General features: G+C 36.9%; 6 protein-coding genes across 11 annotated transcripts; 3 read left to right on the forward strand and 3 right to left on the reverse strand.

Moving 5' to 3' along the window:
* Positions 1-3922: 3922 nt before the first annotated feature.
* On the forward strand, positions 3923-8664 carry LOC116028625 (somatic embryogenesis receptor kinase 1). The gene is made up of 11 exons (XM_031270397.1): positions 3923-4455; positions 4911-5043; positions 5170-5241; positions 5534-5677; positions 6085-6156; positions 6269-6340; positions 6426-6538; positions 6731-6862; positions 7008-7349; positions 7593-7987; positions 8108-8664. The coding sequence occupies exons 1-11, from the start codon at positions 4362-4364 to the stop codon at positions 8420-8422; spliced, it is 1884 nt and encodes a 627-aa protein (XP_031126257.1). The 5' UTR covers positions 3923-4361; the 3' UTR covers positions 8423-8664.
* A 268-nt stretch (positions 8665-8932) lies between these two features.
* Positions 8933-11358, reverse strand: LOC116000122 (IST1 homolog). Its single transcript, XM_031240155.1, has 6 exons — positions 11278-11358; positions 10894-11026; positions 10664-10767; positions 10353-10524; positions 10107-10247; positions 8933-10026 (listed from the first exon to the last, which is right to left on the reverse strand). The coding sequence occupies exons 1-6, from the start codon at positions 11325-11327 to the stop codon at positions 9187-9189; spliced, it is 1440 nt and encodes a 479-aa protein (XP_031096015.1). The 5' UTR covers positions 11328-11358; the 3' UTR covers positions 8933-9186.
* A 1202-nt stretch (positions 11359-12560) lies between these two features.
* On the forward strand, positions 12561-14175 carry LOC116020304 (transcription termination factor MTERF5, chloroplastic-like). The gene is made up of 2 exons (XM_031260788.1): positions 12561-12575; positions 12652-14175. The coding sequence occupies exon 2, from the start codon at positions 12708-12710 to the stop codon at positions 13836-13838; it is 1131 nt and encodes a 376-aa protein (XP_031116648.1). The 5' UTR covers positions 12561-12575; positions 12652-12707; the 3' UTR covers positions 13839-14175.
* An 821-nt stretch (positions 14176-14996) lies between these two features.
* Positions 14997-17532, forward strand: LOC116019367 (transcription termination factor MTERF4, chloroplastic-like). Of its 4 annotated transcripts, none has more exons than XR_004098804.1 (3): positions 14997-16491; positions 16628-16709; positions 17120-17532. XR_004098804.1 is itself a non-coding variant. In XM_031259911.1 (2 exons), exon 1 carries the CDS (start codon positions 15028-15030, stop codon positions 16156-16158), a length of 1131 nt encoding a protein of 376 aa, XP_031115771.1. In that variant the 5' UTR covers positions 14997-15027; the 3' UTR covers positions 16159-16188; positions 17120-17532. The 4 variants fall into 4 exon arrangements, 1 of the variants encoding a protein (XP_031115771.1); XR_004098801.1 differs by having other exon boundaries at positions 14997-16188; XR_004098820.1 differs by having other exon boundaries at positions 14997-16188; positions 16633-16709.
* A 236-nt stretch (positions 17533-17768) lies between these two features.
* Positions 17769-20442, reverse strand: LOC116028819 (dnaJ homolog subfamily C member 8). The gene is made up of 5 exons (XM_031270650.1): positions 19938-20442; positions 19585-19659; positions 19063-19202; positions 18495-18632; positions 17769-18286 (listed from the first exon to the last, which is right to left on the reverse strand). The coding sequence occupies exons 1-5, from the start codon at positions 20209-20211 to the stop codon at positions 18080-18082; spliced, it is 834 nt and encodes a 277-aa protein (XP_031126510.1). The 5' UTR covers positions 20212-20442; the 3' UTR covers positions 17769-18079.
* Positions 20443-20658: 216 nt separating this feature from the next.
* On the reverse strand, positions 20659-24290 carry LOC116028799 (transcription factor TGA3-like). 3 transcript variants are annotated; one of them, XM_031270631.1, is made up of 9 exons: positions 24021-24290; positions 23096-23275; positions 22933-23010; positions 22738-22797; positions 22581-22658; positions 22387-22447; positions 22032-22303; positions 21723-21950; positions 20659-21164 (listed from the first exon to the last, which is right to left on the reverse strand). In XM_031270631.1, the coding sequence occupies exons 1-9, from the start codon at positions 24024-24026 to the stop codon at positions 21006-21008; spliced, it is 1122 nt and encodes a 373-aa protein (XP_031126491.1). In that variant the 5' UTR covers positions 24027-24290; the 3' UTR covers positions 20659-21005. The 3 variants fall into 3 exon arrangements, with proteins under 3 accessions (XP_031126491.1, XP_031126499.1, XP_031126487.1); XM_031270639.1 differs by having other exon boundaries at positions 24057-24289; XM_031270627.1 differs by lacking the exon at positions 24021-24290 and adding an exon at positions 23464-23560.
* Positions 24291-26407: the final 2117 nt, after the last annotated feature.

Raw genomic sequence — 26407 nt, forward strand, 5'->3', positions numbered from 1 at the left:
GGGGGGGGGTGGGGGATTGGGGTCAAAAGCATTCAAGTTTTGCGGTTATTATTATTATTATTATTATTATTATTATTATTATTTACTGTGGTATATAAGTGGACATTATGCGACCGTACCGCACATTAAAAAAATTCAACTTCCTTAATCATATCTTAATTTTTTGTCTTGAAATGATAATATGTACATCACAAGTATAATTGCAATGTTACGTTATTATAAGATATAATTTTACTCACATATTACATTATTATTATTATTATTATTATTATTATTATTATTATTATTATTATTATTTTAGGTAACGCGAGAAACCCGCAACTACTACTTAAAAATGTGCATCAATAAAACTATAATCTTGTGTAATAATATGCAAATCACACATAAAAAATAAACCTTACTAAGAAGCGTATGTGTGACGAATTCGACCGAAAGATGAGATCAATTAGCTATTCATTCATATACTATAAACTTGTATAAAGTAGTAATAAGTTTTCAACATAAATACTTTACCTAACCATATCAAGTTTAATTCATATGTTAGAGTTTTATAATATTTTTTTTGAGTACAAGAGTTTTATAATATAATTGTGCGTGATATTGTAGTTGATTTTATCAAAATAAAAAATAAATATATTTTAACCCCTTGTGTCAAATAGTAATACATTACAAAATGTAATTTTGACAATTAATCAACAATGAATCTTTTGATGTTATAGTTACAATTAGTCTGACTTTTAGTAACATTTGTTATGAATTATTGTACATGGATAGACTACATAAATTTCATTAACATGTTTAGTTAACTTGATATACTAAGAATTAGAATTTAGAACATAAAAAGTTACAAATATAATATTAAAAAGAAGTAAAAAAACACGATCACATATGAAATTTGCTAATATTAGTAACTTCTATATGATAGATAATAGAGATCAAACTAATCCAAGTACAATTGCCTGAAATTAAGTATAATAATACAAATAGCAATTGTCAAATCCGAGTACCATATAAGAAAGTACTAATGCAATAACATAATTATCCAGTAATGACTCCAAGCTAAGGTGCTTCAACGACACCTTATCTGATATTTTGTATGTTGCAGTAACAACTTCATACATGGCACATTTAATATATTGACATGTGTATGCCATTGATAAGGTAAATACGTTGTTGCACACTGAAATACAATCAAATATATTTTATTACTTTGTGAACCGGGTACAATGATTTTATACCCTAATCGTAGCATGGTCAACGTGCAGTGTGTCAGAAGTTTTCGAGCTACTTAGCTATTTAGTAGTGAAAACAACCAAAAGTCCCCCTTCTAATATTAAATACGGTATTTATAGGCTGTCAGGAGACATTTGCCGATCTTGCGGCATGGGTGCCGTGTGGAGGCCATGCACGGGGTCAAACTCAGGCCCACTGCCATTTGCCCAAGTGCCTGGCGGCTATGGGCTAAGAGAGGAGGGGCGCTTCAGGGCAAGTTGGTTGGGCCGGCCAAACCTGAATGGTTCCCGTGAATATTGCCCTGCGGGTTCCTTAGGCGGGAGGAGAAGGTCGGATAGATCAGTAGGTATGCCGCTCGACTAGTACGTAGCTCGGCGATCGATCGCCATACGATCGCGATACTCATACAATGATCTTTATCGATCATCAAATTTAAATTATCATATTTAGACAACTGTATCGAACTAAATATACTGATTGTCTTTGAATTGGGCTAGACTGAGCTAGCTCATCATTGTAACCCACATTGGAAGACAAAGCAAAACCAAATGCATAGTGACAAGAGTGTCTCGATTGCATGACACAACAAAAACTAATTAGCTACATACGTAGTTTGAATTGAGTGGATACTTCAACGTTGACCAGAGTGACGTCGTGCGAGACTTAACCTTGGAAGCGTCCGTTCCGTCCCGTAATAATTTTCAAACGGAATATTGACCATGATTTGGACTGTCCAACACGGGGGGCCCCACTTTTTGGGTTGGGTTTTTAGCCCACAGACACAGTGCTGTCACTTTCCCATATCTCATGCTTTTGGATATTTTGATGTAATGCCTTGTCCCAACGGCTCACTATTAATTAATCTGTCTTTGTTATCCCATTCTTATTTCCTAAACTGTATTTATTAGCATCTTTAATTATTAATATTTATTATATCATTATGTCCTTCATCCTCATAAATTGACTTCTCACTACACTTTGACTCCCATCATCTATCCACACGTGCACTTCCATTTTTAAAATTTTCTATAACATATTTTTTAATATTCAAAATTATAATTTATGAGAAAAAGTGAACAAGCAACTTCAACTAAAGCTCACACAACAACTCCGCATGAATATTTTAAAATTTGTTCATTTTAAATTAGGGAGTGCCAATATTTATTCAATACTATATAAGTGGGTAGAAAGCAAGTAATGTAGGATGGGTTTCTTTAGCAATATACTCCCCGTACAATTTTATGTGTCTGATTCGATTAACGAAGTTTGACTAAAGTTATTTTTAATATATTTTTTTCATAATATTAAGTTTATTATTAATATACAAAATTCATATATTTAGAAACAACATTAAAAGCACTATTAAACATTAATTTTAAAAAATCATATTTTAAAACAAGTAAAAAGACTAAAGAAAATAAATAAAGAAAAAAAAGTTGATTTGACCAATAAATGTAAGTATGACAGATAAAATGAGAAAGATGTAGTATCATTAAATTACTTAAGAGGTAAGGAATTTTCATAGTTTCGAACAAAAACGCGTTATACGTTATAGAAACGTTGTCCATTTTTCTTTATTATTTTAATTTGTGTAATATAGAATTGAGTTATCGTCGAATCTTATATAAAAGAAAGTGTCAAACGCATGTTACTTTACTTGCATTACTGTAGCATGATTATGTTAAATGTTTTTTTTTGGGGATAAAATGGTCCTTCTTGTCTATCAATTATATCTATTGTTATTTTCTTAATCATTCAATGGCATGTGAAGTGACTGCTTTGTCTCTCAATTGTTCGTGAAGCGATTGTTTAACCAAACTCTAATACAACGATATATGAAAATATCACTTTGCAAACAATTGTGGGACGAAAAATGGTAATAATTACAAAAAAAAAAAAAAAAAAAGAGGGAGAAAATGTTATTTTTAAAGAAAAATTTTCACTTGTGGCCTCATGACTATTGAACTATTTATACATTTTCTCTTCGACTATTAGTTTGTACACATTTGGTACAAAACTTTTGAAACCTTGCTACATTTGGTCCATCTGGCATGATCATCAGTTATGTACCAAATAAAAGCATGCGCTATGTAAGTTACTTAGCTTGAAAGTCATGAAAACGATAACATTACCATTCAATATAAGTAACGCACGCATGTCATGATTCAATTTGGTTGTTGATGATAGAAAATTACTTTGAGGGATCAAATGTAAAAAAAATTAATATTTAGAGACTAAATGTGAATATAATTCAATAGTTGTGTACACAAAATTGAAAAATTCTCTGTCTCTTTTTTTTTTTTTTTAATTAAGTAATTTTGAAATGAAAAAAAATGTTTTTTTTTTCTTTTCACTGATTAAAATGTTACACAACGATTTTTTAATTATAATTTTAATATTTTGCAAAAGTAGATAAGAATTTTTAAATTCCTACCTTACATAGTCATGATGAGAGACACATCACAAGTAGCAATAAGTGCAGTTAATAAGATAACTGCAATCTCAATAAAAATAGTTTTATGGTATATATATATATATATATACACACAATAATTTGGTTTGAAAAATTGGCGCAATAAATGAAAATTGACAGGAGTGAGTGAAAGAAAGCTCGAAGCCGTTTTTGGAATTTGGGGTAGGAGTAGGACGGGCAGGCGCACCGTTCGGGCAGCTCTCAAAAACACTGCACACAGCACACGCCCGAAAAGAGAAACACAGCACAACACAACACAACACCAGATAACATCTCTCTTTCTCTCTCTCTATCACCCCACACAATACAACTGAGGAGAGAGAAATTTCAGAGGACAGGCAAGCGAGGCGCAGAGGGTTCTTGGGGGAAGGGAGTGAAAAGTTGCAGTGAAATAATAAGGGGGGAGGAGGAATTTGTAGCTCAAAGGCTCAGGTAGAGCTCAAAAGGGGGGCCAGAAGAAAATGGGAAAAAGAAACGAAGATATTTAATCTTTTGTAGTGATGATGAGATCGGGTGGTGTTTTGGAGCATAGGGTTTTGTGGGGTTTTGGGTAAATGAGTGTGCTTTTTCTTGGATCTAAGAAGGGGTATTTGTTTAATATTGTTGTGTGTGGGTGTGTATATATACATAGATAAATCTGTATGTATAGGTGAGGATGATGGGGGTGCACAGAGACGCCTTGGTTTCATTGGTAGTGTGGCTGATCCTGGTGGTTCATCCATTTAGGCTCATTGTTGCTAACATGGAAGGTGCTTTTTTTACCCCCTCCTTTTCTTTTGTCTGTGTGTTTGCTGAATTGTTGAGAACTTGGCTTTAATTTTTCAATTGTTTTTGTCAATTCTATGCTTCTGAGGTTACTTCTGAAATGAGTACTCTAAATTTCAGGTGTTTGTTCCCAAAAATTGAATCTTTTGTTTGAAAAATGAAATGAGAATGTGTGTAAGTGTGAGTTTGGATGGTGATTGATCCGTATTGTTGGATTGTTCAAATTGGTATTAACAATAAGCTGGCCATAGTTAAGATTTGAGTAAATGCTCAAGAAGCAGCTTGGATTAATGTACTTATTGTCCCTTTTATTTCCTGGTTTTTCAATGAATGTGCTTCAGTGCTATTGCAACTACTTACATATGGACTTACATATTATGAATGAAATTAATCGCAATTGCATTAACACTTCATGGTTGTGTTACTTGTGTATGAGCAGGTGATGCTTTGCACAGCCTAAGGACCAACTTACAAGATCCTAACAATGTATTGCAGAGTTGGGACCCTACCCTTGTCAATCCTTGTACATGGTTTCATGTTACTTGCAACAACGATAACAGTGTTATAAGAGTGTAAGAATTGCTTCCCTGGCCTGCAATTTTATGTATTCATGGTTCGGTTTTACTAATGAGTGAGTGCATTAACTTTGGAAATTGTGATTTTTCTGGAGTCCTTATTTTTATCTAATACTTTTACAGTGATCTGGGAAATGCTGCTTTATCAGGTCAATTAGTTCCTCAACTTGGCTTGCTGAAGAATTTGCAGTACTTGTATGTCCAATGCTCTTAAATCTTTCTGCAACTTTGATCTTATCTTCCTGGTTTAATGAGGTTTTATGTGCATCTCACATTTTCCCAGTGAATGTTATTTGCATCATATCTATACTTGGAACTAGTTACAAAATAAATAAAGAAAAATGTACACTTAAACACTAGAAATAAGAAACTCTGTGCCCTATGCAAAGTTCTTCTCTGTATTTGGATGCTGATCTGTTGGAACAAAGGAAAGTTTTAGATTTGATGAGATATGAAACCAATAGTTTTTTTGGTGGGTTTTTGATAGGGAGCTTTACAGCAATAACATAAGTGGGCCAATTCCCAGTGATCTTGGAAATCTGACAAATCTGGTGAGCTTGGATCTCTACTTGAACAGTTTCACTGGCCCTATTCCGGATTCCTTAGGCAAGCTGTCGAAACTTCGCTTCCTGTATGTAGATTCATCCTTTGCTTCAAGTCCTTTGCCTATATGCTTTAATTCTTTGCCTGCTTTTCTATTTTCTTTGGTGTTATTATAAAGTGTGTTCCCTATCACTGAAGGCAGCTTACTTGTTAAGAATCTGTGTATTATTAGGATATCTGTCTTTGTAGTTATCAATGTGCTTTCTTGCTTCAACTGAAGCCAGATATTAATATTTGTGATTTGTCAAGTGAAGCTCTACTTTCTGGAATGGGATACTTCATTATTTATTTTCTTAAATTTGTTTTTAGTACTATATAAAGTGACTTGATGTCTTGTAAAAAAGTGATAGGTTGTTTATTTTCAACTTTGTCTTTGCTAAAATGCTACCCTAAAGTTTAATACAGTTTTTCCTTGTGATGTTTGTGCATGGATAGCCGGCTCAACAACAACAGCCTAACAGGTTCCATTCCCATGCCACTAACTAATATCACGGCACTACAAGTCTTGTGAGTTCACTAGTTGATTGTGTTTCTACATTTGAAATCACTCTCTATTCTGTTATTTGCTTTTCATTTTCCCCAGAACTTAAGTTCTCAGACAATATGGTTTTACTTTCAGGGATCTGTCAAACAATCGTCTCTCTGGTCCAGTTCCAGATAATGGTTCTTTTTCCCTCTTCACGCCCATTAGGTATGTTACTAATAAGTTTAGCTGACATTTCTTTGTATTGTGGTTTAATAACTGCAACTGATATAGCTGATCTATGAATGCACAGTTTTGCTAATAACATGAATCTTTGTGGGCCGGTAACTGGGCGTCCTTGCCCAGGATCTCCTCCATTTTCTCCACCTCCGCCATTTGTTCCACCACCTCCAATTTCTGCTCCAGGTAACTGTCCTGAATGTCGTCGGTAACGTGTATTTGTTATTCTTGCTTGACTTATCAGTCTGTATAATCGTGTAGGGAGTCACCCATTTGAGCGTGAATAGTTTTAAGCAGCTAAATATGCTGCTTAATAGTAACACTTGTTTGTAAAGATGTAGAATCCATTTTTAACTCTTATGTTATATGAAACATCAGGTGGAAATGGCATAACTGGAGCTATTGCGGGAGGGGTAGCTGCAGGTGCTGCTTTACTCTTTGCTGCCCCCGCCATTGCTTTTGCATGGTGGCGTCGCAGAAAGCCACAAGAGTTTTTCTTTGATGTTCCAGGTCAGTACTTGACCCAACGGATTCCTGCTTCAATTTTCTTCTCTTTTATGGGTCCCACTCCCTTCCTGCCGTTAAAGGTAGAAAAAAGAGATCTTTCTAGCCTTTCAAATTGTAAACCTGTCATAACTTTGTATATACTTTGCAGCCGAGGAAGATCCTGAAGTTCACTTGGGACAGCTTAAAAGGTTCTCTCTTAGAGAGCTACAGGTTGCGACTGATAGCTTTAGCAACAAAAACATTCTGGGCAGGGGTGGATTCGGTAAGGTATACAAGGGACGGCTTGCAGATGGGTCTTTGGTGGCTGTAAAACGATTGAAAGAGGAGCGCACACCTGGTGGAGAGCTTCAATTTCAAACAGAAGTTGAGATGATTAGCATGGCGGTGCATAGAAATCTCCTTCGATTGCGTGGGTTTTGTATGACACCAACTGAGCGGCTTCTTGTTTATCCCTATATGGCCAATGGAAGCGTTGCATCATGCTTGAGAGGTGATACCTACTTAAAGTTATCTCTTTTTTATTTTTTATTTTTTAATTTTTTTTTATTACTGGATTCTCAGTCTATAATGTGCCGTAAAAGTACTTGTCAGGATGATTGTTTTGACCACAGCTTGTGTGTTGCTCCGGCACATACTTAAATTTGACTCTTATAGTATGGATATGGATGAGGTTATGGAACCCGAGCCTCTACACAACTTTCCTCATCTGATCATTTGCTCATTGTTTTTGTAGAACGGCCAACGGATGAAGCACCACTTGATTGGCCAACAAGGAAGCGCATTGCATTGGGGTCCGCCAGGGGACTGTCATATTTGCATGATCATTGTGATCCGAAGATTATTCATCGTGATGTGAAAGCTGCAAACATACTATTAGATGAAGAGTTTGAGGCTGTTGTGGGAGACTTTGGTTTGGCGAAACTTATGGATTATAAGGATACTCATGTAACCACAGCTGTACGTGGCACAATCGGGCATATAGCTCCAGAGTACCTATCCACCGGGAAGTCTTCGGAAAAAACTGACGTTTTTGGATACGGGATCATGCTTCTAGAGCTTATCACTGGACAAAGAGCCTTTGATCTTGCTCGCCTTGCAAATGATGATGACGTTATGTTGCTTGATTGGGTATGCAAATTTGCTATTTGAACATCTAGAGATTATGCAAATGCTTGTATTGCATGTCCGATTCCTATCGTTTTATGATACCATAAGGGCGATATTCTCATTTTTATCTCTTTGCTCCAGGTGAAAGGGCTACTTAAAGAGAAGAAACTGGAAATGCTGGTCGATCCCGATCTCCAGACCAATTACGTCGAGGCTGAGGTGGAGCAGCTAATCCAGGTTGCCTTGCTTTGTACGCAAAGCAATCCAATGGAACGCCCCAAGATGTCGGAAGTAGTGAGGATGTTGGAAGGCGATGGGTTGGCCGAGAGATGGGACGAGTGGCAGAAGGTAGAAGTTCTTCGCCAGGAGGTTGAACTAGCGCCTCACCCCGGCTCGGATTGGATTGTAGACTCAACAGAAAACTTACATGCAGTTGAATTATCTGGTCCTAGGTGACCTCCGATTAACTGAAAAAAAAAAGGATTTGTTAGGACTTGTGATTTTTTGTTGTTTTGTTTTTGTGATAAGCTTCTTCTTCCCTGTCATTTATGATGAGAATAGGCAATTAGAAGTCCTCTTGTAAGCCCTCTCCGAAGTATATTCCTTGTTTTTCTTTTATGTGCATATGAATTTGTACTTATAAACATTTCTAAAATCCACGTCATGGAAATTGCACATATATTGATTATCGGAGAAAATGGCATATTTAGTCCCTGAATTATATTCTAGGTATAGATTCTGTCAAGTCTAGTCTATAGTTGCTGAAGTGACAATTTTAGTCATTTTCGATGAAGTGATTGTTTTGGTCCTTGATTATATATGCTTTTAAACCATTCAGCATTTTGTTGGCCAACTTTTCCCCACTGGACTCATTTCATGTAACCAACAACAATCCCTTTCTTGCCAGCTACTTGGTACTATTTTATTGCAGACAACAACGTTGAGAAACAAACCCAACATCACAGGTGTTTATAGGATAATAATCAGTGTTTAGGATAGCCAAGAAAGCATGTGTTGTCACAACTGGAGTAGGTAGAAACATGGTTTTTATCATTCAGTTCTTGGACAGGATGTACCAAACTAATGCCCACTAATGAAATTGATGGATGCCCTTTGTGTTTATTCTAGTACAAATGAATGAATTCATGGCAGACAAAGAATCCGAAAACGCCCACATCAAACAAACTTTATAGTTTGTGTTAGGAAGCCAAGTTCACTACTCACCTGGGGACTGAGGATGAATTGAATGGCTGGGCGCGAGAGCTGAGATTTGAGCCCTGTGATGTAAACAAGTTGGGGTATGAGAAGTATGTTTCGTCGTCAATGGAAGGTAATCTCTGAGGCTCGTGACACTTCTGATCCTGACCGAGAATATGATTGTTGGACCCTGTCGATGCATCATCATAAGAAGGATGCTTCATTTGGTTAATGTACTGCGAGCTTGCAGAGTTACAGGCCTTCTGTGTATCTGCGTGGAATGGGTTATCAACGGGGCTTACTGGAACCTCATCGTTCTGTTTCTTTGTAAGTTCACTAATCTTGAGCTGCGCCAGGATAGCTGCAGAGCGAGCAGCAGCTGCTGCAGATTCAGCACTTTCAGCAGCCGCCTGAGCAGCAGCTAAAACATCCTTCAAATCTACATTGGACTCCCTTTGGGTTTTTGAAATGGAAGAAGATGGATTACTTTGCTCCAAAGAATGTGACATGAAAGATTTCGGTGGGGGAACTGTGAATGTCAAGAACTTTTCGCCTTCCTTTTGAGCTGGTGATTTACACTCAGTAACAGATTTTCCCAGCAAAACTTCCCCAGACTCCATTTTTGGTTTATTTGATGCTATTTCATTACCTCCAGCATCTTTTCCCACTTCTCGGTCTGCGCTTGACTGTAGTGGTTGCCTAGGGACTCCTGGAAGATCTAAAAACTCGAACTCATCATCAGATTCGGACCGTTTACCAGGGACTTCTTTCGAAACAGAAGAAGACGCAGAGTACATTGTCTCGTCACATTTTGCCTTTGGAAGTGGAACCTTAGACCCACTGACAAATTGCGTTGGTCCATTCTACAAGAAACAGAAGCAAAATCAAGGTTACAAACGTTAAACATAAAACCGAAATGACATAGTTAGAAGATAAAGCATACAAGTAGGTCTTCATGAGGTTTCAACAATTCAGTTTCAGATACACTTGGATCCCACTCTAGTTCATGCTCCAAAGCAATTTCCTTTAACAGCTTAAGTTTCACATCAGGACCAGGAGCTCGAACAGATAATAGCTCTATTAACTGCAAATACAGAGTAAACAAAACACCTTTGAAAAGCACGATAACGAGTATATGAAGCTCAGCTGCTTCTTTAGCTATATCATAAAATCAGAATGTGTATATAACCTGGCGATTGACACCACACTCTGGCATCAGTTCAGTAGCAGCAGCAACAAATTCTTTCCCATATTTACCAGCAAACAACATTTGAACTTGCACCAACTCTGTAACATCTGCACATCTTGGTGCAGCAAAACATATACTGGAAATCGCTTCTTTCAAATCCAGAGGGCATTCCCTGGAACAATTTGAAGACATAAAAATCAAGTATTTGCTGAAAGGCAATTAGTACAAGAAGACATGAAGATGGTATTGAGGAACAAAATAGAAACTCGTTTTAACCATTGAAAGTAAAGTCCAGAAAACCAAATCTTTACCTCTGCACCTCAATAATTGGAAGGCGAACGGATATAAGTTCACAAAATAATTCAATTATCTCCTGTGCAGCCATCATTTTCTCTTCTCTTAAAATATGCTCTACCTGAAATAAAACAAAAAACCATCTCAATCCACCAAAAACGCAATGAACTGTTTGACTTATGATCATTTCACTCGAGAAATGGAATCAATGGAAATATATAACCACAAAAAGAATCATGTTTTTTACCCGAATCCGAGCACTAGCTTCTTGACCAGTTTCAAGGAGTTTTGCTATTTCTCTGCGCATCTGCTTCATCTGAATCTCTCTCCGGTTCCTTAGAAGCTTAATTCGAGGAATCGCCAGTTTCAATAAGGTTTTACTGTAAATCAAAATGCATAACTGCGATCACTCACAACTCGAAGTGAAAAATCACATTCTAATATACGGATTCAAAACCCTGTTCTGTTCAGTAATTTCAATTAGTTCTTACAGTAAATTGAAATGCAAATTAAAACCTGTTCCGCATCTAATATTTAAATTAAAATCCACATAAAATTTGTGAATTATGGAAGAAAAAAATAAAAATAAAAATAAAAACTGAAATTTTGAAGAAAAATAAGAAACGATTACCATTGAGTTGCTTTGAACCCTTTGTTAAAGAGGGAATCCATCATTGACATATTGACTTTCTATATTAGGCGCCAACTCGCACCGAAATCTGAATATCTGATAAATAAAATTGTACAAGTATATGTATATATCAGAAAAACGAAAGTTCACTGTTCACTGCAAATGGCGGGTAGAATTTAATATTCCAACGACGAGGATGATGATGATACGAGATTAAGCGATCAGTGATCTTATTTTCTTATAGTTTAAGGATTGTAGTACTTAATTATGATAAAATTAAGATAATTATTTCATATCAGAATTTGTAGGAGACGGTTACTAATCTCACTTACAGATAATTATCTGATTTATCTTAATTTCATTTCTATTTTTCAAGGGAATCATATTTGTGATAGCCATTCATCCATTACATACATGTATCGTTCTTGTAACATAATTTTGCCCATAAAAGGCATAAAATCCCTCCTATCAAGGGCGAGCCTAACATTAACGATAATTCCATAATTTTGTAAGTGAGAAGACTATTTAGTATTTAGAAATTATGATCTTTATAATTATGATCTTTATAATCACACCATTAAATAACATAATTTCTCATGCCGCTTAAAACAATTTTGGCTTTATATTTTTTTAAAACAAAAATCAAATATAACTTTTTAATACAAAGCTGATGGGCACCCACTGTGGAGTACCCCTGGTATTAGGAACCCGTCGATAACTGACTACCTTTACCGGTTGATGGGTCATGATAGGTTATTTGTCGATCCTCCTGATGTAGGCAGTCATGTCGCGGCGCATTTGACGGGATACTTTCCTAACCTATTTTAGGCCGGTTTATGACGATTTTACAACTTAGACAACCTTCCTAAAGTCTTTGTTAACTTCCTATTAATTTCATTCCTAAAGCTCATTATTACTGTATAAATACCCCTATGATCACATTGTAAGGTTCTTATTTTATACAAGTACAATTACTTTGTCTAACTGTTATTGTGTTTTTATTTCATTATTTTAAGATAGTGTTGGTCCGTCGTATTACTACCTTGCGACCGTGAAATCAACATAGGTGGTGACTGATGCCTTAATAATTTTTTTTTAAAAACATGATAGGCTGCCTTAATAGTTTTTTTTTTTTTTTTTTTTTTTTTGAAGACAAAAGACAAAATATATTAAGCTAAATCAAGGTCCAAAACATGCAAAATACAAGAAAAAGGAATTGGGAAACGGTCCAGTCAGACTTGAACTAGACACCCCTAGCAAGTTCGTGGACAACCCTATTCGCAGACCCTTTAACAAAGGTAAAACTAAGGTTGATAAAATCAGAAGCTAAGGCTGCCTTAATAGTTAATACTTGAATTTTAATTAACATGATAGGGTGGATCTTGACCGTTTGTGATCAATGATGCGACACTCCTCAAAAGATTGAATCCATGTTTGCTCAGACATTTATGCGTCGCTGCAATGGCGGCTGCCGGGAGGTGTTATTCTCTTCCTCCATCTTCAGGGCTACCTACTCTACAAATGCAGCCGGAACTTCTCCCGCCGCTACGAAATTCTTGCCGGAGTATCTCACGAACTCACTGGGATTCTCGCGACAAGAATCTGCGTCTTTAGCCGCCAAGGTAAGCCGCTTTGCATCCACAACAAAACCCAAATTGGTTGTAGATTTCCTGAAAAAAATGGGTCTTGATTCCACCCAGATAAGGAAATGCGTTTCCAGATTCCCCAAATTGCTGTACATCGACGTCGACAAAACCCTAAACCCCAAACTCCAGTGTCTCCAAGAACTCGGGCTTTCCGGGTCGGACCTGTCGGGTATGATTGAAAAAGGCCCAAAATTTCTTGAGAGGGGATTAGATTCCAATCTCAAACCCACCCTAGATTTTCTCAAACAAGTATTTGGGAACAATGAGGATGTTCGTGCAATAATCAAGATTTATCCTTGGATACTAAGCACCACTTGTCAGGCTATGCAGCAAAACTTTTCCTATTTTCAGAAGCTAGGGTTTTCAAATGAGAAAATCAAGTGGTTTATAGCTAGGAGACCAAATGCATTGCAATTTCCTCCTGAATGGTTTGAGGAAAGGGTGAATATGCTGGAGAAAGACTTCAGCATTCCCCGCAATTCGCCTATGTTCTTCTACGGAATATATGCAATAACCTCTATAAGCAAGTCATCAATGGACAAGAAAATGGCAGTCTTTAGGAGTTTTGGGTGGTCTGACTCGGATATAGTCACTATGTTTCATCATCAACCATTTTACTTTACACTCTCTGAGGCTAATATCAGAAAGAAATTGGATTATTTCATGAACCAACTAGGGTACAAACCGGATTTTTTGTCCACGCGTTCTCTTTTCACATATAGTTTGGAGAAGAGAGTATTGCCAAGAGTGAATGTGTTGAACACCTTGAAGGAGAAGAAGCTGGTTGTGAAAACTCATTGTCTTTATAGCATTATATGCCTCACAGAATTGAAGTTTGAAAAGATGTTTCTGCTGCCCTATAAAGATGTGGTACCTGACATGTATGAATCATACAAGAGAAGGTTGGGGAGGTAGTACTTTTCTGGATTTCTGGGTAACCTTCTTCCCAATGAGGTGATGATCATTGTATTCTTTAATACCAGGTTGTAATGTGAGACCATAAGAGTATTTCTAGTTTTGATTACTATGAGAGGAATTTGATATGAAATGACCATCAATTTTGAAAGCCAATGCTGTTTTGGTCTTTGAATTTCTGGTTATGTTTTCAGTTTTTGTGGATTACGTGGGAAACCTACTGTCAATATTGGGGTGTGCATTGAGTAAAATCTTGCTTATATCGCTCTTACTGAAAGTCAAACTTGTAACCTTGATTATCAAATCAACGATCTGAACAACTTGGCTTGGTTTTCGATTAAGTTTCCATTTTGTAACTCTAACTCAAAGAATGTTATGTTTTTCTTATTTTGTAGTCATCCATCTTTATTCTTTTACTCAAAAGGTGTTAGCATAAAGATGAAGAATGTGCATGTGTTTTCGGCTTAGGATTGCCAAGACATCATTTTCAGGAATAAACTCAACCAAAATACCTTATAATCTAGTCACATTAACAATTTTATGTAAGAATCCACAAATTTAATTCTCGACTCAAAAATAATCATTTTTAGCATAAATATACTCAATGTATATGTTGCCAAAGACCTTGTAGTCTAGTGGCATCCAGTGTCCCAAAAAAAAATACTCAATGTATAGGTTTGTTATTTGACATAAACATTCTGTACTCAAGAGGCATATAGTGACTCTCAGCTCTCTCATATAGGAGGTCACGAGATCGAGCCTCAGTGAAGGCGATACCAACTCTTTGTGCTTCAAGCCTTCAACAGGTTGAGAAAGTATGTACGAAGAGATCCTACAATGTAATAGGGTTAGTTGTATTAAAAAAAAAAAAGAATAAAATGACGAATAGTACAAAGAGATCCTACAATGTAATAGGGTTAGTTGTATTAAAAAAAAAAGAATAAAATGACGAATAATTTACTTTTTGCACATATTAATGAGACGGTTCATAGTTTACTTTATGTAGGTTACTAACGGGACGACTTGCAATTTATCAATTCTAGAATTACTTATAGAGAGATTAGCAATTTACCTCTTCTAAAGTTAGATTAATCCTCACTAAGATGACATAGTTAATGTATTAAAAAAATAATAATAATAAAACAGGGTGAACTCAGCGCCTCTGCGGCAAACCTCAAACTCCTCAAAGATGATGTTTGTTCAGACATTTGGGCGTCGCTGCAATGGCGGCCACCGGGAGCGGGAGGTGTTCTTCTCGTTCTTCATCTCCAGATCTCCCTACTCGACAACTGCAGCCGAGGCTTCGACGGCGTTCTTGCCGGAGTATCTCGCAGGCACGCTCGGATTCTCCCGAGAAGAATCCATCTCTGCAGCCGCCAAGGTAACCTGCTATACATCCACAACAAAGCCGGCTTTAGTTGTAGATTATCTGAAAAGAATGGGTCTTGATTTGACCCAGATACGAAAATGCGTTTCCAGATACCCCAAATTGCTATACTTCGACGTTGACAAAAACCTAGACCCCAAACTCCAGTGTCTTCAGGAGGTCGGGTTATCCGGGTCGGATCTCGCCGATGTAATCGCGAGAGGCGCGCAATTTCTTGAGAGGGGATTGGATACCAATCTCAAACCAAACCTGGCTTTTCTTAAACTAGTATTTGGTAATAATGAGGATGTGCGCAAGACAATAAAGAATTATCCTGCGATGCTTCGTACTAGCTGTCAGATTATGCAGGATAATGTTTCCTATTTTCAGAAGCTTGGCTTTTCTAATGAGAAGATTAAGTGGTATATATCTAGGAAACCAATGGCTTTGAGGTTTCCTCTTCAATGGTTTGAGGAGAGGGTGCATATGCTGGAAAAAGATTTTGGGATTCCTCGTGAATCGCCTATGTTCTTCTATGGAATGTATGCAATAGCTTCAGCAAGCAAATTGTCAATGGAGAAAAAATTTGCAGTTTTTAGGAGTTTTGGATGGGCTGACTCTGACATAATTACTATGTTTCAGCATCAACCTTTTTACTTCACACTCTCTGAGGCCAATTTACAGAAGAAACTAGATTATTTCATGAACAAAGTAGGGTACACACCGGATTTTTTGTCCACTCGTTCTGCTCTTACCTATAGTTTGGAGAAAAGAGTATTGCCAAGGGTCTACGTCTTGAACACTTTGAAAGAGAAGAAGCTGTCCGTGAAAAATCATTGTCTTTATAGCATTATATGCTTCACAGAAGCCAAGTTTGAAAAGCTGTTTCTGCTGCCCTATAAAGATGCGGTGCCTGAGCTATATGGATCATACAAGAGTAGGGTGGGTCGATAGTAAACTTTGGGCGACTTTCTTTCCAATGAGGTGATGATCATTATATTGTATTCTTTAATATTCAGTTTGTCATGTCAGATCATAAGCACATTTCTATTTTTGGTTCCTGTCTTGGACTAATATTATTCTGAAGAATTTGATACAAAAAACCATCAAATTTGAAAGTCACAGACTCACAGTTGTTTTGGTCTTTGACTAAGTTTCTACTTTATGACTATCAATGGTGAAAGAGAAAAAACTACACTAATCAATGGGGAAAGAGAGATAAAAAGGATACAATACATCAATTTTTCATACTCTATGTCATGATAGCATATTTGGTTGCTAATCCCTGTAAGTGCATCTCATTTTCTTCACATATAGTCATTCTATGTTACATGAAATTTGAGATATATCCAGCGTTCGTTTTCTGCATTTGGAGTCTTTAATCAATTGACATTCCATTTTTGCTTATAATTTCTTGGGGCAGGGCAGCTGCACTGTTTTAAAAGTAATGCAATTGCCTCCTCTGCATCGTAATTGAGAGTGTAACTGGATGGACAAAAAATCCGGTCAGTAATCGTATGGTCGTTTTCTTTTTAAAAATAATATACTTTAAGGACATGAGTTTTGAGGTTATGGAGCAGTTCTCATTGTGTAATTCATTGCTCAAACCTTTCTGACCTTTAAAGAAATTATTTAATGACTCAAATTGAAACTTGTCTGTTGAATTTCTAAGGTTGGTATCTTTTTCTCTAAAATACCTCGATTCCACTTAAGTCATTTCTCGTATTTTATTAAAGCTGGATTTCATTTTTTATGTTCTGATTTTTTGCAAAGCATAAGATATATGTAGGGTGCATTTAGAATCAGATTTTTACTCTTGTGTAAAATGGCCAAAAGATTTCAATTTGTATATAGAGAGACATTTCAGCAGGTAACAAAGTGAATTTGTCTTGGTTGTCCTCTTGTATCATTGCAGTGTTTGGAGAAAAGAGTAGCCAAGGCGTAGCCGCATAGGAGCGTAGAGCTATCTGAGGAGAAAGATAATTGCCTTTGCAACTTGTCTGTGCTTACAAAATCAAAGTTTGAAGACATGTTTTTGCTTTGGTACAAGGATCTCTTGCGTTATATCTTCCCCATGAATCACACAAGAAGAGAGTGAGAAGTGTAGTACCTCTCATGGAACTTTGTTTTGCTTGGGGTGGGTGGGATAAAGTCTTTGTTCTTCATTCTGAAGATATTTGAATTATCATTTATATTTTTTGTTTACTGAAAGTGAACTAACTTATTGTAAGAAAATTGAGGTGGGAGGTGAGAGGCACCATGATTTCAAAGCCATTGCTTTGTTAAATGTGCAATAAGAAATCTTTAGTAGTTACAAGCTAGCTTCAATGTTGATCCTGATTTACTTATCTGCAGTTTTTTATGTTCTTTGGTTCAAGCATTTATTAAGGCATTTTAGTAGAGGGTGTGGTGGGCAGCCCGAGGTCTCAAGTTCGAATGGATCAAACTCATATTTACCTTGGGGGGCAGTCAAGTCTCTCAATGATGAAACTAGCTTCAACCTTCCCTAAATTACAGTATAATAATATGATGACAAGCTAATAAATTTTACCACCAAAAGAGAAGATTAGAACTGAAAATGGCCATACCTCCTTTCCCTAGTCAATCCCTTACAAATAATTGGAGTTGAAGGGGGAATGTGAAATATAGATGCCTATGCATCAACATTCGACTACAAGGAACATTTCAGGAGTTTTCCCATAAGAATTGGAACAAGTGAACGATGAAAGAACCGAATTCATGGACTTTCATCTTCGCACATTTCAAGAGTTTTCCTATGTACAATGCAACTTTCATCTTCCATTTACAATAAACAGATAAGTATACCTCCAAGCAACGTTTAAAGTATAGTGGCTATAACAGGGTAGTGTATATTCTACGAGCTTTTATCATCCTCTTCAAGCTCAAGTCCCTCTGCTGCCAGCAGCTGTCTAATCATCCTTTTCTTCTCCTCTTCTGCTTTTCTTCGCATTATATCCCTTTTCCGTAACACAAGTGTATGTCGCCTCAAAGTAGTGTTAACATTTTCCAATGATGCCTTCCTCTCTTTTTCCAGTATTTTCCTCTCCTCTTCAGGATCCATCTGAAAGTTCACTTTTTATATACTTTTTTTTCCCTCAAACTGGAATTTGTGACATTCACACAAGTTGCTTGAGATTCAAAAATATTAATCACAAGTAGTGATGAAAGTACTAGTGCTGGAGTAAGCTTAGAAAGTTTCGATGCAAAGAATGCATAGAGTTTATAATGTACTATATGATGCCACAGCTGTGGCCAAGGTAATCCTGTACCTTTGATCGTGCAAGGCGGCGTGCTTTAAGATTCAGTTCACGCTGCTGCTGTTCAGCCCATGCTGCAATAGCCATATCACCCCGTTGGTCAAATGCTTTCCGCTTTTTCATAAGCCATTCCATCCATGCTTGGGATGCCTGAAAATATAATACGTAGATGAAAACAGCAAGAAACCTCCTTCAGTACTTCATTTCCTCTAAATTATTATCAGGTTATAACCCTCCAGCCATCTCAGGGCGTCATATCTATGATTAGAAAAAGGGGGAAATGATTGGATATTATTTCAGTTATCTCAAGTGGCATATTCTTTTCAGAGGTCAAGAGTTCAATCCACTTACCCCTGGATGTACTAATATCACCTAAACTAGAATTTTTTAAAATTGACTCCTTAACATATCATAACTTAATACACATTCCAAATTTCTAACTCAAGTACAGATGTTCAACAAGAAACAAATTCTAGATGATTTTGGATAATAACACAGTTGCAGTATTTGATGTACCCTAATCCAGAATGATTAAAAAAATAATAAAAAATTATCAACCTTAACAAGTTTATAAACTCACCTTCATAGGGTTCACCCGATTTTCTTTGTCATATTGCCTTCGTTGTTCTTTATCTAGCAGCAACTCATAAGCAGCTTGAATCTTAATAAATCGTGTTTCAGCAGTTTCCCCCTCTTCAAGAGTCCCACTGCCATCATAAACTTGAAAGAATATAATAACTAAATAAGTTTCAGCTATAAGATTTATAATCATACAAAACTTAGAAAGTAATAAGAGAATTCACATTAAGTGATATTGACACCTTCCTATCAAACATAGAGCTGTATCTGGGACAAACTATAGCATAGCTTTGTTGCAAGTTACAGTCAAAACACTTCCCCAACAAAAGATAATAGGGAACCAGAGCTTTATGCATGCACAACCAATTATTTGTATGCTTGATGCTGATAAATAAACAGTAGTGCTCCACCAAATTTTCAAGTACATTAATTGATGCATACATATTTACAGACAATAGTACGCGTCATTTGTGCAGACATACTTATGCAGTAAAAACTAGAAGGGAAAAGGTTAAGCAGAAACCATCTGGATGGTAGAACTTCACCAAACGTCTGTATGCCACCTTTATTTGCTCTTCATCTGCATCTCCTTCCAACTCTGCATTGAAAAATTTGTGAAATGCATAAAAATTGGTAGTGGTGTCATTCAAAGAATCATAGTCTTAAGAAAGGTCGCTACAAATTTTACAACTATCTCCACTACATGTTCCCAAGTGCCTTGTTTTCTGCTACTTGATTGGTGATTTTTTTTATTTTCTTTTTATTTTTTTTTTAAAATTTTTTCTGTTTTACTAAATCCTTTTCTAAGTAATAAATTCCTAACAAATTAAACACGAAAATAAAAAATTAGTTGTTAGAACAAGAAAATTGCAATACCTAGGGTTTCGTAAGGGGATTTGGAGTTGTTCCAATTGTATGAATTAGTAGCTATGCTCTTCCTCTGCCGACGATTCACTCCATCCCAGGGCTCAATTCTCCTGGACGAATCGAACCACGTCGAGAACGCCGGCGGCTTTGTGGTCCATCGAGGTCCGGGGCTAGGGATCCGAACCGGAACGCGAACCGCCGATTTGACCAACAGACCTCTGCAGCAACAGGTGATTGAAGAGAAAACTGCATGAGGTCTACAAATTGCCCTCAGATTGCTCATATTTCTTCCCTAATCTCTTCTGCGGTTGAACTCAGCTCAATTTTTTCTGAAAATCTTTAATCTTTTCTACCTGTATTCTTGGAATCGTTGAGGATAATACGGGAGTGAAGATAGTCGGTTCGATCGAACGACGAAGAGGCAGAAATCAATATTTTCCCCTATTCTAATAATTTTTCCTTTATTTTTATTTTTATTTTTATTTTTATGTTTTTTCCTCCCAATTTTGTGGACGGTTTATTCCGTTGATTTTTGGAGGGAAATATGCGAATGACAACCATACCCCTCCCTTCTCTCCCTAACTATTCCTTGAGTCAATTCTCCTCTGATCTTTTGCCCATTGTTCATGAAAAGGACAAGTTCGTCAAAGTGTAACTATCATTTTGTTCTTACATACATTGAAAATATAACGTAAGTATTACTCCGTATATAGTTATTTCCGAATAAAAATTGAGAAAAGAGGAACCTACTCGATTGTATGCTATAAATTTCGTTCATATGTAATAGCCCGCAAATTATACAAGAGAGATAAATCGAACTAGGAATTAAGTGATCATTAAACATGATTTGATCTCTGCAAATGATAGTAAAGATAATTATTATAGGCCTAAGGAGACTACTACTTATACAAGATCTGTGATCTTGATACTTTCCTCTTGAGTATATTCACATGATAAATTCAAATCCATCATGCATATATAGTTAAAATTACATTCTCTCTCACAACATATATATATACATCTCATACATTACCAGCAGAAGAAAGCAACATAAACTACAGACGTATGGGTACTTCATCAGCAGTCAAGCGTTTCGCGAGGCCGAGCTGCCCAGAGCGAACTTAGACTGCGGAGGCGATGAAAATACTCCCCAAATGTAAGCAGGCCCCGAGCTGCCTGGTGGATCGTTAGAATGCGAGACATCTGCAGCAATGTTTGCTGGCGAAGGTGATCCGCCTGCACGTTTTTAGACAAAGCAACAACAATTGCAGGTCATGGTTTTGATGAGATATGGTTAGTTTTAACTCTAATATTTGTTGGTACGCGGGAGTCAGTTAAGGGACAAGTCTAGCACCAAGTAGCTAGATGATTGATGGGCCATGTCCAGCACCCGCCTATAAAAATGTTATGCCTTCATTACGAACTATAGTTTTTGGCGTAGTGGTAAAGGTTTGATTCTAACAAACGGTATCGGAGTAAGGTCACGGGGCTGTACTGGGAGAATTGTTAGGTGGGGGCTGGTGAAGGGTCAAGTCTAGCACCAAGTGGCTAAGGGATTGTTGGGCTGAGACTTGGGGGCCATGTCTAGCACCTGTCTCTCAAAAATGTTGCGCCTTGACGACTAGATATAATTTTTTGCATAGTGGTAAGGGCTTGATCCTAAAAAGTGGTATCAAAGTTGTGCAGTTAAGGTTGGATGCTGGGGAGTGGTTAGGCAGAGGCCGATGAAGGCCAAGTCCAGCACTAGTAGGTTTGTTACTAGCTATAATTTTTAGCATAGTGGTAAGCGTTTACCTGGTTGACGAAACTTTCCAGTGCTTCTAACTTCTCCATGGCAGATGCCATCTGAGTGGTGTAAGTTCCTGCTCCAGTGGTTATAAGTGTCATGTTTTGGGAGAGAGTCTGCTGGAGTTTATCCATTCCTTGGGTGAGAGCATCCTCGGCCTGTTGGCAGCAATGTCGCAGGTTATTAACATTCAAGAGTTGTTGTTCAGACAAGTCCCCGAGTTGTGGCAGCACCACCTGCAAAAAAAATCAAGAATTTCCTATGAATTATTGATTCAGATGTCTGGTTTGAGAAGAAACCTTGTGATCTCTACATACTTTTATCATTTCTGATGGCCGGAATCCTCCAATCCAGAGATAAAAGCGCTCGACTGGAGTTCTCCATGCTCCGGATATCAAGTAGAAGACATCAGATTTTGCCACTTCAAGTTTCATCCGGAAGAGATCACAGTAGTGGTTCAAGACACTCGGCACTAGCACCTCCAGTTCCATATCATTCGTCGGGGGCTGCAGAAAGTTTCTGAGCTCCGAGGTTTTCTTCTGATGCTCTTCAATCCAGTTAGCATAATCCAGCTCAAATACAGCAATTCCTTCATATAAATGACTAGAAAGCATTAGTTTTTAGGATAAGTAAAACACAGTATATGACTGATAGCGTGATCTCCATTATTACCTGGATTTAATGTCGCGCATAGCCCTATGCTGCTACTACTGGCACCGAACATACATATTCCCTGCAATTAGTTATCCCGAGATGTTTCAGAGGATCGTGCAGATGATAGTTCTTTGGTCAATGAGCAATATGCAGATTACAGATGCAGATGCAGTCTTTTAGGAAACAGAAATATGCAGCTATGCAAACCTGACCTGTTGTCTGGCTTTCTCGAGCTCCAATTCAAGCTGCGCTAACTTCAAACGGCTCGTTTCCAGTTGCTGAACATAAGCCTGTACGGAGAAAGTGTTAATAAGTGAATCCATGGTAAAGTTCTTGAATATCTGCAGAAGTTCTTGAATCAATGGTTACCTTTTTCCTCAAACGACTTTTTCTAGCAGCTTCACGGTTCTGTGCTAAACGCCTTTGTGCCTGCAGTTTACATTGAAATATACTCAGGTTTTCGTTTTCTCCATTTATTGGTCAAATACAAGATTTAAACCATCCAATTTGCAGTTTGGTTTAATACAGACTAGAGTATTAGACACTTGCAGATCATGTTATCACCTTATCTGTAAGGCTCTTTCCTGCCTGATTATCCCCTGAGGGAGAAGGTATTGCAGATTCATTATACTTGTACTCGAACTACAATTGAAGCGAAAAAGGACGAATCAGACTGATGTGAATCGCGATAACTCAAATCTTAGCAGTTTTAAGGTGCAAAAAATACCTTATTATCATCTGTCCTTTCATTTGCCTGTGTGACCATACATCCACCTGTGCTGGGGATCATATCACCTCTCAGTGTCTCCTCCCACAGGCTCATCTGGTGGAAAGGCTCATACAAACCCATCCTTGTGGGGGCAAATTGGCTTGTTGAAGGAATGTTCATGGCCTGATAGGACACCATCTGCACAGTTTAAAAGCGATGATAAGAAACTGGGGAAGCTGGTTCGCTACACTATATATAGAAACGTTTAAGCAAGAAAGTATACACATCTTGGAACTATGGGTGTAAAGATCTTCGAAAATACATAAGAAACAGCAGGAGTAAGATATCAGACTATCACTATCAGTGTCAAATGCTAGCAGAGAAACCTCAGTTTGAGACCATAGATATACAAGTTTGTTTGCCACTACAATCATCGTTTAAGCCCGAGATTCTCCCTCATCATTCCATGACCTTTCCCCCTCAATTCAATATATGTGACATCTTTTCATTTCTCTACCTTTAAAGGAAAAGTTATTCAGTAATGGAGAAACAGAAGAAATCTAGCGACGCGAATTCACTGACAAGATGTGCAGGTTGCTTTTAACATGTGATGCAAGACAGGTGTGTCGACATGTCGTGTAGACTATATTCCGGTGAGAAGATCAACAAGCCAATGTAAGCATATACAGATTAACTAGGGAGCTAGGGATATTCTCCATTCTAAGAGGATATTGTATTTGAGAAGTTCTTTTCTGTTTATGGGGAAAGCATCTCTGAAGCCAATCATCAAACACAAAGTGGCCAATCTGGGAATTTTTCAAGATGATCAACTCATGTATATAATGCATTCAAATACACACTAGCAAACAAGTCCAATCATACTCAAAGGAGTCAAAGGTACCCAAAAGAAAGTATCATAAGACATTAAGACATGAAAACATACATTCATGAGCTGAAAACAGATGAAGAAAACAATAACCTTTTCAGTAGCTAATTCAAGGGTTGAAGTGAGGTGTTTATGTGAGTGTATGTAGCTTCTGCAAATCAGGATTGGCCCTTTGATTCCAGATTTCAAGTTGCAAAACTGATAATTATGTTTGCAGAAACATTCTTGGTAATGAAGGATACAAGGAAAGAGTGATAGCACTGCAATATGGGCAAATTTAACCTAGTTGGCTCTAGGAGGAAACAAAAAATGTGTTAGCAAAAAATGACAAATAAACATCCATTTATTTCAAGAAAGATAAAGAACTAAAGAAATGAAGTTGACTGCCTTGCTTTTTGAATGCTTCTTCTACTGTTAAGCTTTTTATCAATTACCATTACATATAAAAATATGTAGTGGTATTATACTATTATCTATTCACTTTGTACTGGTACTAGTACATTATAATTATATGCAGCACCCTTGGACAAACTGCAAAATAACTCTTTCATAACTACCTAACCTTAAATCTGTACCATACTATAACCACTACCTAGCCAACAACTTTGTCACTAGGCTATAACCACTGGCGCGAATCGCCTTATCAGTCTCTAGGTTAAAATGAAACTAAAAAACATAACAATATTGTTAAATGAAACTGAAGTGTAATTAAAATAATACATACTTCATGACCCACGCTACTACAGAGACTGTGGTCCTGAGTAGAATTTGCCAAAACTAATTACTTGGGCTAAAGATAATTATGGCATTGGCAAGTCACAATCATATGTAGATTAAAAGTACAGCAATTAATTACTGCCACTTGGAAGCTAAAGCAATCAACTGATAGTACTTGGCATGGTGGAGGGTACACATAAAGGCAATTCCAAAAGATAAATATGGAATGACAGAAATTGACCATTATGGTCTCTGATTTTCCATTTATTTTACATCAAATCCAAAAAAAATATTAAAATTGATTGAATTTATTGGGTAATCAGACACAAGCATGGGCCTCATCCCAGCAAAATTAAAGCATCCAACCATTGGATTACACGTTTCTTAATTCTTTGGTGTAAAGAGGCTCAGCTCCAGGTGATAAAGTTGCACTACTGCTAGTGCTACTTGGGCTTAAAAACTATCATAATCTCTTTATTTCACTGTACTTAGATCAAAAGTACAAAAAAACATCTCATCACACAAATTTAAGTAGTTATATATCTTTAATTTAATAGTCAATTCTAAATAACTTTAAACTAACCTATATACCTGTAATCAATCAAGAAGCCACGCCCCAAAACAAAAAAATCTTTACTAACAAGAAGAAAGAAAGCTTAGTAGTTAAGACACGTTACTTAAACGCTAAGATACAAGACATGAAAGTGAGAACTCACAGGAACAACTTTCTTAATTAGGTTTAAGGAAAAGTTTGGTCTCGATATCGGCCCCGTTGTTAGTTAATGTTATATGTAATATTGGTGGGAAGCTAACTCTAAATTAAACCAGAAAAGGAGCAACAAGATTCCAACAGGTTTTTCTTCTTCTTTTAGTGATCATCATTCACCAACTGTATTGATGATCAAATGAAAGTGGGAAACACTGTTGCATGCATTTATGCAGTGGTAATTGGCCAACAGAATTTGATTCTTTCTGTCATACTCGATTGGTGAAGAAATTAATAAGCTGTGCAAGGGATTCTGCTGATGTCTACTCTACACGTACACACACACACACACATATATATATGAAAATGATGAACTTGCAGGTCCCCTAGCTAAGTTGGTTGGCAGTTGGCTTAGTAACCACAAGGCTTTTAAGTTCAACTCCCAAGTCAGCTAGGCTTATTGATCGATCTTCTTGGTTAGAGTCAATCAGCACGGATATTGGCAATCCAGTGCACTTAGGATTTAGGAATCAGCACGGGTAAAAATTGCATTTTATAATGTTAAAAATTGCATTCTCGAAGTTATAGAAATTACCGTCTTTGTTTTCTCAAATTGTTAGATTTTTCTGAATGGATAATTGAGATTTCTTTTTAGTTTTGTTTCTGGGAATATATATATTGGTTTATATTGTAGATCAGAGACCTCATTCAAAGGTAGATAACTAACGTGCTAGATTATGTCCTCTGCTAGGGGTTCATAGCAAAAGATTGATGGCTCTGATTCTCAAAAGTGAACCCACAATCTTGTTCACAAACAGTTGCACCTGTCAAGTGTAAAACATTGACTAAGGTTCCAATAATCTATGTATCCATACCCAAAAGAGACAGTTCCTTGCCTTGAGATTGGGTCTTAGATTCTTACCAGGACAATATTTTAATGTGGTTGTTTAGTCTTTTACATTTTGATAGTTTTTAGGTATTATATATATATATATATATATATATATATATATATATATAT

Source organism: Ipomoea triloba, chromosome 1 (genome assembly GCF_003576645.1).
Source record: "Ipomoea triloba cultivar NCNSP0323 chromosome 1, ASM357664v1".
NCBI classification, from domain to species: Eukaryota; Viridiplantae; Streptophyta; class Magnoliopsida; order Solanales; family Convolvulaceae; genus Ipomoea; species Ipomoea triloba.